This window comes from Dermacentor silvarum, chromosome 2, assembly GCF_013339745.2.
Source record: "Dermacentor silvarum isolate Dsil-2018 chromosome 2, BIME_Dsil_1.4, whole genome shotgun sequence".
NCBI classification, from domain to species: Eukaryota; Metazoa; Arthropoda; class Arachnida; order Ixodida; family Ixodidae; genus Dermacentor; species Dermacentor silvarum.
The window spans coordinates 72514880-72530658 of NC_051155.1; the positions used below are offsets into that span (position 1 = coordinate 72514880).

The 15779-nt window shown below is 48.2% G+C and overlaps 1 protein-coding gene across 4 annotated transcripts in view; it reads right to left on the reverse strand.

Moving 5' to 3' along the window:
- LOC119441557 (uncharacterized) overlaps positions 1–15779 on the reverse strand; it is a 213571-nt gene that overhangs the window by 53779 nt on the left and 144013 nt on the right. For 2 of the 4 annotated variants that reach the window (XM_049661394.1, XM_049661392.1), the window contains exon 2: positions 5936–6635. The exons of the other annotated variants lie outside the window; for them this stretch is intronic. In XM_049661394.1, coding sequence (XP_049517351.1) covers positions 5936–6635 — 700 coding nt within the window. The remainder of the gene's footprint in view (positions 1–5935; positions 6636–15779) is intronic. 4 annotated transcript variants of the gene reach the window in all.

The following is a 15779-nucleotide window of genomic DNA, read 5'->3' on the forward strand; positions in this document are numbered from 1 at the left end:
AGGATCGCGTTCCGATGTCACCTCGCTGGGCTCCATGGCTGAAAACTGGCATGGAATGCCGCGCGCGATCGTGCGCGACATCACGAGATCGCAGGTTCGCAACCGCGAAAAAAAGAGAAAAAAATAATAATTAAAAATAAGTCCAACACATTAAAAAAATGAGGTTGTGCAAGCACACAAAAAGTATATATGAATCTTATGCTATTAAGCCAGCGACTACTACGCCCGGTGCCGTCGATCTTGCTCCGTAGCAGACGACGCACAGCGTTGTAGAAGGCACGGAGTTATTTTTCTCTCGCGATCCGGCATGTGCGGTAGCATTTCCGTCATGATAATTTTACCAAACCACTCGTCAAGATACACAAATCGTATTTATGCCGACAAATACGCGTTTAGAAGCAGTCACAATTTTTTGAGCGGACTATTTCTTGAGTCGCGGAGGAATTGGCTGCTGCGCTTCGGTCAACTGGGCGGGGCCTCCTCCTGTCTTCTAAAGTTGTACCCGAAGGGGCTTTAGTACCCGACTATAGATAGCGCCACCATGTTAACGGAGGCTCGGGTCGTCTGCTCCTGCGCGTCTGCCTAGGGAGCGCTCATAGGGCATTTTTCCGCAGCCCGATAGCAAGCGCTTGTGTGGCTCAGTGTGTAGAGTATCTGGCTCCCACGCAGCGGGCACGGGTTCGATACCGGCGGGAACCGGGTACTTACTTCGCATTTCGGGCGATAGCGGTTACGGCGGCGGACCCCATCGGCGGCGGACACCGTCACGAACCGAAACGGCTATTGGAATGAGCCCATAGCAGCTTACACTGTAAAAGCTTCATTTAAGGCCAGCACTAAGGCCCAGCAAAGAAGAGCGCGTGTTCCGCTAAGGCCCGTTCTTGATCCGCCGAGCCATAGTGAAGCCAAGTACTCTAGGAAGGAGGAGGAGGGTAAGAGAAATAAGGAGAGGTAATGGCAGTGTTACCACAGTGCTGCGTATGTACCACAGTGTTGCTGGATCGCGCCCTCAGACGGTAGCTGCAAGAGGAGGATGAGGAGGGAAAAAAACTTTATTTAAGGCCGGCACTAAGGCCTAGCAAAAAAGAGCGCTTGTTCCGCTAAGGGTATGTTGTTCATACGCACTCCAAGAAGGAGGGGGAAGGTAAGGGAAACGAGGAGAGGTAATGGCAGTGTTACATGAGTACAGAATGTGTTCTGTATCTGCCCTTATCTCTGGACAATTGGGACAGGGAGCTGTGCGACGCCGTCCGAAGTTGTAGATCATTAGTGGGGTGAGGAGAGTGGTAATTTGAACTTTGAGAAGGACATGTGCTTGTTCAGCGTTGCATGAAGGGTGAGGTTGGGGTTAAATAGGGCGGTTTTCCCGCCTGTTCTTGTTGTGTTCAGCAATTTGCTCTTTTTACGTGGCGGTGTCTTCCACGGTAGTTGGATTTGGGCAGGGAATCGAGGGCGCCCGGAGGTTAATTTCGCGGGCACGTTGATGAATCAACTCAGCTCATTCGATCCCAGCCTGACCAGGTAGGTACTCAAAGCATTGTGATTGTAATGTTAAGGTTGCGTTTACAGGATTCTATTAGAATAGTATGTAGGTGGGGTTTCCAGTTGCCGACGTTGTTTGTTTCGAATGGCTTTCCTAGAGTCGGTATAAATGTTGATGCTTTTGACTGGTGCTTAGTGAGTAGAAAGGCTTCTTGATGCAAGAGGCTTCTTGCTGCAAGAAGGACTTCCTATATTGAATGCAACTCCAAGCTTTCTTATTCAATCGGGGCCCTAATTCAGGCATACCCGATTACGTTCCCTGCAACCTATCAAGCTTTCAGTTAGCATTTCCAGAATAGAGGCGACCCATTTATGTGGACTATGCTTAGCTGTGGCGCTCACCAGTGCCTACACCTTCCACGCAGGTGTGGTCAACATCGCACCCTGTGAACTCTGTGGTGAAGAGAAAGCTATCAGTCACATAATGTACGAAAGTTAGCAGTATTGCGCGCCGAGAAGCGCGCTCATCAACTCTGCTCAACAATTTTGACGGCCGACCTTTGTCAGATGACATAAACTTACATTATAAGCGTGACTCGATATCCCATCAGCAAACCACGAAATCATTGTTTTCGCTTTTTTGATCCACCTGACTCAGTGAACGTAGTACATGACTTATTCTGTTTGGTTTCTCTCTAATTCGCCTCCTTTTTTTTCTGGCGGCGTTCTCCATACCCTATACCATATTCTCGTCAACATCACTGCCTTTCCCGTATTTGTGTCCCTCGGTAGCATGGTTCCCTGATCGCTGTATTACTTTTACGGAGTATCATTGCCAAGAGCTTTTATCTAGTCTGGCAATCGATCATGTGGTATGGCATGGAGAGTGCGTACACAGAAACTAATACGCGAGTGCGTACACAGAAACAAACAAACACACGCTTTTATGCCGTTATTTTCATAAAAATGCTGCTGCGGATTGCTGACGAACTGTTCTGTACGACTTTGGTTTAACGCCAGCTGTACATGTGAAAGCGCCGTTTCGGGCCCGTAATTTGGTATCCCCGTGTTTGAATACGTACTGGTACAGGGTTTCCGCAGAAGCCAGATGGCTGTAGTATGAAATACGAACGTACATGTGTTCGTCACGTGGTAAAAATCCTCGCACATCATTCGTATTGACACCGCATGTCGAGTGGTAGGTTTTATTCCCCCCAAAAATGAAAGATTTGTCGAGTGATCCGTGGTCGTCGCATTTACTAGCCTTTGGTAGATAGGAGTTTCAGTTGGGTGCCTCCAGATGCGCCAGGGCCTCTGCCTAGCGAGCCAGAAAGTGAGGATGTCATATCGCCACCTGCGGCTAGTGAATTTCCAGGCCCGATTCCTGGTCCGGAGGGGCCACTCATAGGCCCTGACGGACCGCCACTCATAGGCCCTGAGAGTGATGGACCGACACCACCACCTGCGTTTGACGGCCCTCCTGACGGTAGCATGCTGCCCGCAGATGATGGGCCGGCACCTGCTGGTCCAAGTGGTCCCACACCTGATACTCCGACGCCTGGTCCGACGCCAGAGGGTCCTCCCGAGGGAAATGCCCGCCAGGGGCGCCGCCGCCCAGGACAGTATCTACTGCACCGTGAAGAGCTCGGCCGGCAGCCGTGGCTTAGGCCTGAGTTGCGCCTGGCGATTCAGGTAGGCGAGAACCTGCTTAATCTGATCGTCGACGGCCTTGCGCACCAGGGGTTCGAGGCGCTTCTTGACTGACCGCTCGAGGACGACTGTGCAGCGCGCAGGAAGGTGCGGAATAGTGGCTTTCTGGACGGCTCATGTGGTCTGAGGAATAGCCTGAAGCCTTGAAGAAATAGGATCTTGAAGTTTGTCACGTGGATCTCATGGGGACCCGTTCTGTGAATTTATAAAAAGAATCGATATTAGGAGATTGGCGCCGCAGGTACAGAACACCAACGGCGAGTGGAACGTTCGAGTTATATCATGAACGGTGAAGTATATTCTCAGTAATTCTTTGAAGCGCTTTGAAACGGCTTGGCGGTGCGTTTTTGGAGTTGCCTTTGCATTTTACAACAAACACATTCTTAGCACAACTGTATTACTTGCATTTTATTGAAAACGGCATGTAAGATATGTGCAATTTTCTGAGTACAATAGCGAAAGTCACGCGAGTTTGCCTTTTAAGAGAAATGTGCTTATGTTTCGTTATTATTAAAATATACTTGCGCAAAAAAGAAATATAAGAGAACCTAAGCAGACAGTAGCGATATAATTCTCGGTTAGACCTTCGGAAATGTAAACATAGTCTCCGAATACTCACTGTTAGTTGGCCGTACTGTTAACGATTGCTAATGTTGATTTATGGGAACATTGTATTACCATGCCTAAATATACTCGCCATCCCGGCCGTGCCAGTGAAGCTGTTGGCCCTGTCCAGCGAAGCTGTTGAAAACCATCTCTACAACTGCTGAGGGGGGTATGCAATGCAATGGTAGTAGTGCTAGAGTAATGGTAGGAACGGGAGTAATGGTAATTTTGACAGCACGCCGCCGCCTGTAGCGGTGCTGCAACAACACATAAATCAGTTGCTAAGCTGGTTATTTCATATACGAAAGGCTAGGGACGTCACACCTCACGTCGAAAGCTGGCGTCGCCGCGGCAGCTTGCGCAACAGTAATCTTTGCCGGGAAACGTATGCGGGGAGGGCTACGTGCTTGGCATAGCTATAACGAGCGCCTAATGATCAGTTATAGAGTTTGGATGCTTGTTTTGAGCTTGTTCTTTATTGAAACATATGCTGTTTTGTTAAAGCGTGATTCCAAAGAATGTGTGCGCTGTTCGCTTCACTTTGCTGAGTGTTTGTAGCCTCTGCCTTAAGGGGCTATGAGCATTTGCATTTTTTGCTTGCTTACGGGGGTATGAGCCATTGATGATGATTGTTTTTTGTCAACGGACGCGAAAAAATTCGGGGATCCTAGCCATAGAGAGCTTCGCTGTAAAAAGCAGCCATAGACGTTGCTCAAACTGGGAGCAGGCTGTTGGAGTGCTTAGGTGCGATAAAATAATTTTATCGTCAACCGAGCCTACAGCTATAAATGCGTCTAACCAACGCTACGCAGGGAGGCTGCATTGAACCCACCAGGGAAATGCCGTCCTTCCCCTCTTTTATTTGCAGATTTTAAAGAACAGTACTGTCGTTCTTTATATGAGACTGGTTCCTTCTGGTGTTTAGCAGCAATCGAAAAGGGAAAGCTACACAGAATGCGTAAAATGAGTTTTTGTATGGCAGGCATCGCCGTGCAAGCCGGCACTTTTTCTGGCTATTCCAGGTCGAAAGACCTGAAAAAAGTGCCTTCCAATCCAGGCCGTCCAATACTATTGATGTGCAAGAAGGGCTTGTACGGTTCGTAATAGCTTAATGGCAGTATTCATACGTACTTTGATTTTTATTTAGTCTTAACCCGCCGCGCTGCCGAAGCGGACATGGCGTTGCGCTCTTGAGCGCGAGATCGGGGTTTCGATCCCGGCTCATGTACAGTCCACCGATTCTTAACAGTAACATGCGAGCCTCGACTGGCCAAACAGCCTTCTAACGACGAGAAGCAACGAGATCAGCAATAGTAGCGCATGCGCACAAATCACTCGAAGCGCAAGTTTCGCCTGCTAGGCTCTTCCCACTAGCACGACACAGCCCCTGGCATGATTAATTCGGTGCAAACATACCGGCCTACTTATTGAACGGCACCTAACTTTGTAGAACCGACGCCGAGGTCTACTAAGCTACATGGCACGTCTGCAAGAATCTGATTTTAAACATGTGCAGAATAGAATGTGCTAAAATTTCGAAAATAATATCATTATTCTCGAACAAACGTGCTGCACGAACTATTTCTCCTTTCCTGCGCACTTCGTTCTTTATCGTACGGTGCATGTGGACTGCAGCAGCAACTCTTATAAAAAAAGACGCGTTTGGGTTCACACGCACTTGCTGTCTCCGATACGCAGGGAAGCTTCCACTCAGTTAATCACGACAGGGGTGGTGTCATGCCTGATGGAACAGTCTAGCAGACAAAACGTACGCTTCGAGTGAATTTTGTGCATATGCGCTACTCTTGCTGATCTCATCGCTGCGCGCCGCTAGGAGGAGCTGACCGGCCGGCCAGGCGAAGCTCGCGTGGTACTGTTAAAGAATAGGTCGACTGTAGGTATAAAACATTGGCACCCTCCTCACCAACAGAGCCCTGCAGTAGTATGAAGTCGTCGTAGGGCACCCTCTTGAGCACTCCGATCATACTTACTTTCTTGTAAGAATATTCTTATGTATACTACACACGTGTTCGATCATTTTGATACTTTAACTGGCTATGTATTATGTGTGTTCGAATTACGCATACCCGCGCTATGCGGTTTGTCGGTGAAAGATCCCTGCCGGACGTTTACTTACTGCGCTATTTCGAGGATGGCCCGGGCTTTCTTGACAACTACAGTGAAGTGCACGAGCTGCTTTTGGATGTTCCTCCTGTTCATCGTCACGGTGGCCGATGAGTTTCCGAACACGTCCGTGATGCCCAGGTCGAGGCCGAGACGCATGCCACTCTGGTCAGCCGTCACGAAGCAAGGACCCGTGCGCTTCACGTGGGAGAGGCCGTACACGAACGAGTTGAAGGTACGCACGGTGCCCGACATGCGCAAGATACTGTTAAATGGCAGGGTCATTTCGGGAAGCTTCAGCGGGTCTGCCCCGTAAGCCAAGAAGATCTGGCGGAGTAGCAGAGTGAACAGGTCCAGCCCTCCGTGCTCGGTACTGAATCCTACGATGCCTCCACCACCTGCAATTTCACCTTCGGGGCCCTCTCCGAAGACCTCTGATGGTCCTGAACCACCCGTCGGACCTCCTGGTCCTATTCCACTTCCAGCGGGCAGACTCGGTCCAACGCCTGCTCCTCCTAAAGTTGCACCTGGTCCACCTTCTGCTCCTTCTCCGAAGCCAGGCTGTCTTCCAAGGCTATTTGGCCCCGGTCCTCCTATGCCATTTGGTCCACCGCCAGGTGCACTGAGGCCGCTCAATGAGGGGCCGGGTCCTCCGGGCCCTGATGGTCCTCCAATATTAAGCTTTCCTTGAACTATACCACCTTTCTGTTGACCTGATTTGAAAAATAGCAACGCAAGGAAAACTTTTATTAGTTCTCGCATACTCGTATTATAAAATAAGCACTACATGTAACTTTTTTTGCCCCATAGACCTTGGCGCTTCGATAAGGACCCGCCTTATGAGCGTGAAATATACTTAGTTACGAAACTAAGTATCATCATCATCATCATCAAAACATAGGCTGATGATGATGATGATGATACTTAGTTTCGTGCACCGTCGTGGCAATACTGCTCAGGGAAATTATAAATGCTGGATATCAGCAGGTACTTGACTCTCTTGCTATTATCCATAGGAACGGAACGCGACAAATACCATAAAAATAAGGAGGAAACGGCCACGGAAACCTCTAATCTGTTTATAATATTGTTATTTTATCACTACGCTCTTTCTTCTTTGTCAAGACTCCTTGTAACTTGTGTACTTACTTTACCTGTGCTTTTTTTTCCTACTTGCTTATGTCCATTGTTTCAGGGCTGGTTGATATACGTTGCGGCCTAGTGCGTTGACTGCGGAGACTCTTCCCTTTTGGTTTATAAATTGTGACTCTTCTCGGTAATTTTCAGCGGTGAGTTGGCACTCTAAAAGAGCTGAATGTTGGGCAAGTTGGTAATTTGACATAAGAACCATCTTTAAATGCAGCGCAACGGGACGGCACAACAGAGAGGAAGACGAACAGAGGCGCTAACTAACAACTCACTTATTGAAGCCAGACCCACAGGTATTAATGTCCACAAGCTGCGCAGGCGCACCGTTACAACGTATGTGGAAACCATCAAAAAAGGAAGTGATTACACCAGGCGTGAAAGGAATTTCATTTCTGCATTGTACAGTGCAATCGATGTATCGCGTACACACTCTTGACCTGCTTTTCTCATAAAGAAAGCCTCTAACGTTTCACGAGCGGTTTTCAGTTTGCTCTTGCCGTACAAAACCAATTATTCTCTCTGAAACCTGAAGACAGCCGTTTGACGGAACTCTGGTGGTGTTATAACTTAAGGTGGATCCTTGGAACCGTGGCGAAGACGAAGGATACGAAATGTCATAAGAGAAACCTAATTCTAATGGGTGGAGCTTCCATTCCTTCCAATATCTCAAATCTTCCAGATAGGGGTCCCAAGTTAGGATTTGAGCCTTCTGTTCCTCCCCAAGAACTCGCGGCCTTGAACCGACGGATTGCGGCGAAGGCCCCGCAGGAAGACCGTGAACGCTGTCTCTTGGAAGGCATTGACTGTCTCGCCAAGAATCTAAAAGAACCTGGTCCTATGTTTGCTAAAGACCCTTGGAAAATGTGATTTTTTTTAAAGCTAATGACCTTTGTTTTCTGCAGGCAGATAAGGTAGGCGGGTTTGTCGCCTTGCCAAAAACCATGTACAATGAAAAAGCTGTTTTGGCTGTCAACAAGAACTTTGTTCATGTAAAAAAGGTCAGACAAGAATTGAAAGTAGAGCAGTAGAACTTTGCAATCGTTTAGATTTACAAAGGCTCGCAAGAGCATTGAAAGTGCCGCGTTGCAGGTTTTCTTCAGTGTTAATACGCATAAACCCGATTCTCCGTTTCGTGCTATTGTGAACAAAAGGGACACGTGGCAGCATTGTGTTAAGTTTTTGCTGAAAGTCTTTAACCTTGAGATTTGGGACCCATTCATCACAAAAAGTTCAGATGATGTAGTGCGTTTCCTTCAAGAGAACAATGATATTGGTTTTGCTTTTTCTATTGATGTGGAAGAGCTCTTTTACGCTGTGCCTTATCGTGAGCTGTTTGTGGCAGTTGGAGATTGCATTGATGAAAATGACGCTGTTTCTTTCCAAAATGCTGCAGGCATGTCGGTAGAGAACCTTTTAACCCTTTTGGAATTTTACCTTCAGAGTACTTTTATCAAATTTGACGATCAGATGTATCCACAAAAAAGAGGCATTTGTATTAGTTCCTGCATCGCGCCTATGTTGCGCCACATCTTTTTATCTTCCATTGATCGTTCTTTACACGATTGTTTTATTCATGCTAGCAATCACGCTGTCCTTAAAGTTTTTCGTTATATGGACGACTTCCTAATTCTTTTTAACAAGAAATGCTCTATCTCGTATCAGCATGCGCAAAAGTGTGTTCTCGATGATTTCAATAGTCACGACAAAGGGCTGACTTTCACCTATGAGCTTCCAGAAGAAGGAAAGCTGCAGTTTTTAGATTTAGGCCTGAATTTCCGCGAAAGCCACGTGTACTGGGCATAATTCCGCGCGGGCACAAAAAGAGCTCCTCACATAAAAACACTCTAAGATTATTAAGAGAGGCATTGCAGCACTCTGTTTGGAATCCGCGCTTCGGAAGTCGTGCGTTCACAATGCGCCAGCTAGTTTTGACTTGCAATTGGGAACGCTTCTTTCAGCCGGCTTCCCTGGGTCGGTCGTCATGTCAGTAGCGGGAACGCTCCTCAAAAAAATGAAGCGCTGTTCTTGCAAGAATGCCGCGGAAACCCTGGTAGGCTTTCAGAGGCTGGAAGTGGTTCCGTACATGCACGAGGTTACACATTGCCTAAAAAAAGTGGCTACTCAGTTTAACGTGCCGATGGTTTTTTCAGCCCCCAAGAAGCTTGCTCAGCTGAGCCGTCGCATCACTTGTGCAGACAAAATGTGGGCTGTAAAAAGAACCACCAAAAGCGTCCTGTTAAGTGTGCCAAAAATGTCGTGTACAAGATCCCCCTATAGTCCGGTAATGTATACATCGGCCAGAGGGGGCGACGCATCAATGCCCGACTCAGGGAGCATGCAAGAAATCTAGCCAATAAGGAGGAAACGCATCTTGCTGACCATTATACCAGCTGTCCCACTTGGGAACCACTTTGCTATAGCGTGAAAATCCTAGGCAAGAGCAAGCAGAAAACCGCTCGTGAAACGTTAGAGGCTTTCTTTATCAGGAAAGCAGGACAAGAGTGTGTATGCAATATACCGATTGCACTTTACAATGGAGAAATGAAATTCCATTCGCGTCTGGTGTAATCACTTCCTTTTTTTGATGGTTTCCATATACGTTGTAACGGTGCGCCTGCGCAGCTTGTGGACATTTATACCTGTGGGTCTGGCTTCAATAAATCAGTTGATAGCGCCTCTGTTCGTCTTCCTCTCTGTTGTGCCGTCCCGTTGCGCTGCATTTCGAGTTGGCCCTCGTGATATGGCTTTATTTTTGCGACAGTACTTTCGTACCGCTGTCAATTGTGTATCGAAATTCCATTTAGCATTGATAAAAGTGCTACGCTACACCTATTATAGCTTCGTTTTCGTACTGCTAAATTTAATGGCGGTTTGAGGTATTTGATTTCGTTAGAGAGTCCGTAGAAAAGTTTGTGTGTTGAACACGAATACTCGCTATGTCGGGTTAAAGTAACTTGCTTTGAGCGTCTCAACCCGACGCGCAACGTAGCGTTACACTACGTTGCGCCCTCCAAGGACCTGTTTTTCAGGGACCTATTTTTCTACAACAAATTCACTAAAATTGCCATTCTGTACGCGCGCAATTCCATAGAATGCTATTTTAACACACACACACACACAAACATACATATAAGGGTTTGAACAGATCGTTTATTAACAGCGAAGCTGTTTAAAGCCAGCCGTAATTTGTGGTTCGTATCAGTAGACTATCATCAGCAGCAAGGAATAAAAGGAAACAAACTTTCTTGCCGAGGCGGGACTCGAACCCGCGTACCCACGGTCCCAAGGCGAGCGCCGTAAACACTAGGCTATACATACCATGGTATTTACTGCATCATGTAGGCTATACATACCACGCTCGCAGGACATGCATTGATGCGAACCATATGATTTCGTTCGAGCCTCATCCTCTTTGTCTACTGCTGGCACGTTCGCATGCGCTCGTGCCAATGCTCTGCGAGGTGAAGAAGAGGTTTTGCGCGCTATGCTCGGGAGAGAGAGATAAAGAAAATGACAGCGAGAGAGAGAGAGAGAGAGACGCATTCACAGAGCGGGTCTGCTGAACGTGGTGTGGGCATTGGAACACGGTGCCGGTGTTGCAAGCTGCGCTAAGCAACGCGCAGTGACGGCCGTAAGTCCGAGACGCGCGAAAAAACATTGTCATCATCATCATGAGTAATAAGACGAAAAGTACGCGCGCACTTCCGGAAAATGCTGGGCTACGATCGCCCAGCTTCGCTGTTTCAATCCTTGCGCGGCCGAGTGCAAGGTTAAGCGCTTTTTCAGGTCAGAAATGAAAAGAATGCAACTTTACATACTGGTCTCACAGTGATAGGACGCCAACCAAGTTGGGGCGCGCAATAACGTCAAAACAGTCAACAGCATTTGGAATGTGGCTGGCGTCTGCCGTTATTTCTGTGATAGCAACCAACCAAAAGCGGGAAGGCACCGGCTCGAAACTCGTTCCGTCGAACCTAGCCCACTGCCGGACGGTAGGGAATGCTTCGCCGTCGGTTACCACTGACTTGCTAGGGCTGTCCCAATCTCAGCCACTACGACCGGACTCATTTTAGTGCGGTAGCAATGATATTGACACTCCAGGCGCATTTCTGCCGTCGCCGTCGCAATCGTCGGCGCCATGAGATTCCGTATTAAGTCCACGGGCGATAAGATCGTCGCCGCATGCTATGTTCGAGTGCAAGCGTGCGAGGGTGAGCCCGCGATCGCAGCTCAATCTCGCGCACGCAAGGGCGGGGAGCGGGAAGGAAGTGCGCCGTCTGCCAGTCGCGCGCAATGCTGCGGAGGGATGGAAGGGAGGGGCAGCGCGTATTTCCAATTGCTAGTAGGTACAGCGTTTGACCGCTGGCGCCACGCTCCGCCGCTCGCGCGTACCATGTTTCTAGCCGCCGCCGTTGGAACGGAGGAGGCGTTGACGGAGAAAACGCTGGGCTGGTGGTGACTAGCCTGCTGTTGAGATCGGTGGTATTATAAACGCATCACTGTTTTGATGATCCAAATATAATCTCACTGTCAGGGAGGGAGCAGTCTACCTGACTGGAGCAGTATTTTTTTATTTGGGGTGTTGCTACGCTGCGCTCCGCAACACCCCAACGAGCGCCGCTTGGCGTCGGCGCCCGGTACCGCCGTGGTACCAAAAAATTCTATCCCGGGCGGGATTCGAACCAGCGTACGCATGATCCCAAAGCGAGCACCGTAGCCACTCAGCCATACAGCCACGCTTCCTAGGGTTGCATTCATGCGAACCATATGAATGCGTTCGAGCGCCCTCGGCGAAAGAAACCACTTGGAAACGCGGTACGCGCGAGCGGCGCAGCGTGGCGCCAGCGGTCAAACGCTGTACGTACTAGCAATTGGAGTGTTGCCGCCCGGGCGGCTGTATCTTGAAAGCTATCTGCGACGGGAGCAGAGTACTCCCTGCGCTATGTTTTCGCGGCGTCGTTTGCGTTGATTCGAGCGGCGGCACAAAGATCAATGCGCTCGCTGCTGCTGCCGCTAACTTACTATTGCGCTTTGACAGCGAGTTTCTGCGGTCGTCGAGTGAAATGCGCTCATGTTTGCTTGTGCACGCGTGACGTCATGCTTGTTAATTTAGTTATTATGCCTATGTTTACAATTTTATACGGCGGATAAAATCACTTTCCTTACTTTGTATAGCTTTCCAATAATTTGCTATCGCAATCGATGCTTCGCCTTTCGGGCGAAACTGTTTTTTTCTTCAACAGCAAGCTTCTCGTCAGAGGTCGATTCATCGTCATAGGAACAAAAAAGCGCTCTTCTTATTTCTCTTACAAGCGTTTAGCACAGGAACTGGAAAAACAACGGAGAGCAGAGCAGAAAAGATGCCGTACCAACAAAGCCGAACCAGAACGCTAGCCCTTATCCTACACACGTGGAAATAGCCCGCTGGATGACGCCATCTTTTAATCCCTTCTTGCGTGACGACCATCAGTAGTACGCCAAGTACGCCTCATACGTTGTAAATTATAGGCGCCATTCTCACTCGGATGGCCGAAAATAGAAGAGCTCGCGTTTAACGTGTTTTTCTCGCTTACAGCTTTTATCTGAAGGGCAAGAACACGCAGGTGCTTGTAAAGGGTCAATACAGAAGCTTATTGCGCTGTTTTTTTTTTCTTTCTGTAGGAGATTGCTGAACTGGATCAAACAAAGAAGCTTGTGAATAATTAATTTATTTTCTATTGAACAGCGGAATAATTTCAAACATTTATTAGGCAAAGCGGAGACAGCGATGACGTAGTATTGTCTCGGCGGGCCGTCTGAATGCCATAAGCAATGCCTTAAGATAACTATAGCTTTCTTGGAAGATATCAAATATCGAGCCGCATGGTTATCCTGTTGATCACAGAGCGTATATTCCAGCAAAAAAAAGTTAGTAGAATCGCCGGGTTCCATGCTATGCGGGAATCGGTATTAAGCAAGAGAGAGGGAAATACTTCATTTTTTCCCCCGATCCGTTTAATTCAGAGGGAGTCCTTAGTCCAGTACCCTCCTGCCGCGAAGCATTCAGTGATGTTTGCGCAAATGGAAATTTAATTGTTATGCAAACGTACTGCTAACGATCGTAATTCCACAAATGAAACGTTACTTTACGCAAGTAAGTAGTTCATGACGCAAGGAAAATCCAATGCTTAACCAAACGTAACGCGGTCAGGCAAGCGGTCGCATTCTCGGCTGCTTGCTTGCTTGTTCGCTCCTTACACCGAGGTGCTTACCCACTACGGCGATGGCGCATGATGCCAACCTCTTGCGTGTATACATCAGTATTGTATACTTCGTCACTCTCTGATGGGTAGTCGGTGTAGACGGCGATAGGATGGCAACGATATAATGACGACAGAATTACCACGATGGAACCACGACGTCCTGACAATGGCGACATGGTGACTGCCGTGTGATCACAGCGGCATGGCGATGACGTCATGCTAACGACTGCACGACGACGAAGGCGTCGCGACTGCATGCGAAGAAAGAGTGATGACGAACGAGTGACGACAGTGAAAATACTACAATTCATTGACGATAACAGATGAATGACGGCAGGACGATGTTAACGCAAAAACGCCTACAGAATGACCACAGCCGCATGACAAAGGTGGCACGCCATGGACTGCATGACTGCGAAGGCGTCACAAGGGCCTGTGAAGAAGCAATGACGACAAAGTATTAACAACAGTGGAATGAAGATGACAGGGTGACGATGATAGATTGACGGCGGTAATACATAACGATGGAATCACAACCGGAGTGACAACGACACTGGGGCAACAACGGAACGATGATGATGTAAGCATGAATGTTTGAGGACCAGGACCACGCCTTGACTGCGATGGAATGACGACAGCATCATGACGTTGATGGCCTGCGGACGACTGCATAATTACAACGGGAGGACGACAGAATGATGGTGACGACGAGAAGGTGGCGAAGATGGCATTTGAAGAACAAATGACGACAAAGAAATGATGAAGATGGGATGATGGGGATGTCTGCACTATACCCGGACGGTGAAGGAATCAAGGTGACAACATGACGACGAAAGTTAATTGGCACTGTAGCAATACACCGAGTGGAACATTCCCTGTACCTCACATTGTTGTATAATCGGCAAGACAGCAGCAGCCTCTACCCAAAAAGTGGGAAGAAGAGCGAAATGAGTATTCGCTTTTAGCTGAAGCAGATGCCGCGCACTGTAGGAATCGATGTTCTGCGAAGCATGTTGCTGGGAGCTGGCTACCTAGCATCGTTTGGGATTATACAAAGCTTCACCAGGTGGACCAACGTGTTTGGGTAAGATGAAGACCTATTTGTCTGATACAAGCGTTGTGTGGCGACAGTAGAAAGATGACGGTGACTACAATCGTGCGACGGCGACGGCTTGATGTTTACTCCGGGCGTTCGACGCGAACTTAGGATATGCCAATTGTCAAGGCCAGCATGGGTAGCTGACGTGCGTAAGCTGGAGAAACACGGGTTGTGACGTCATAAGCGACTACGTATTATACAATCCTAAGTGCCTATCGCGCTCTTATGTGCTCGCGTTATAATGACGATAGCATTTCCACTGGGTCGATGAAACGATAAAACCTGTTAGACCTGAACTGATGATGAAGGCGGTACCACGTTGCGCTGTTTTTATATGCATTCGCTGGCTGCTACGAGAAACGTTCTGGAGAGTGTTCACACTGAAAATCGCTGTGAACAATGGAAGAAGAAGTATGGAATCGGAATTGCGAACTTTATCTTACCGAAGAATCATACCCGGAAACTTCGTTAACATTTTTCCCGATTTTGAGAGAATGTTGTATTCCGTCAGCCGGACGCTGATGGGGGGCAATGAATGTTTGAGCAATGATTTTGTAGAAACGTCGTTGTACTGTAATAATTCTCTGCCCACCCTTTGTATCCCGTTGTCAGTCGCCCAACTAGAACGAAACAGCAGCTTTCTGCTGATGTTCAAGAAAAGGCGCAGCTTAATACAACCTTGAGGTGCATGAGAATTTTATTACACTTAAACGTGTGGATACCCAAATTGTGCAAGATAATCCACCAAACATAGTACAGTTTGTGTACATCAGTGTTGCAGCAGCCGTGCTATATGAAGTCGATATCTGTGGCGTGTAGGGGCAACGCTTTATTGAAGAAATCTGAGCGGGCAATCCGATTATAACCCATAATCTTTTGCTCAGTGTCACGCCTACGTGCACTTAAGGAACTCACAACTGCACCTTAACCAGCTACGCCTGGCCCCGTGAATTCGCTTTAACTACCTAGCGATTCTAGCTGTTTACATTGATTCGTGCAATTGAAACAATGCCTGCGCTGCCTCTCTGTAGAAACCTATGTAGTGTCGCCCCTTAGTGTTGCCGTAAAGGAGCGACCACCCTTCACTTTTAACAGCGGAGCTCTTTAAGCCGGCCGTATGTCGTGGGTCGTGTACAGTGAGTGAGTGAGTGAGTGAGTGAGCGAGCGAACTTTATTTGGTCCACGATAGACGCGAGTAAACTCGACGTCACCTGGCTAGGCCCACTCGGGGATCATCAGGTCAAACCTGACGGCCCTCTCGCGGGCCCTCTGGACTGCCAGGATTTGGGAGGTCTGATCTTGGGCCTTAATAAGCGTCATTATTTCCTCTTGGGTGAAAGGGGGACCGGCAGAGGCGCAGCCCCACA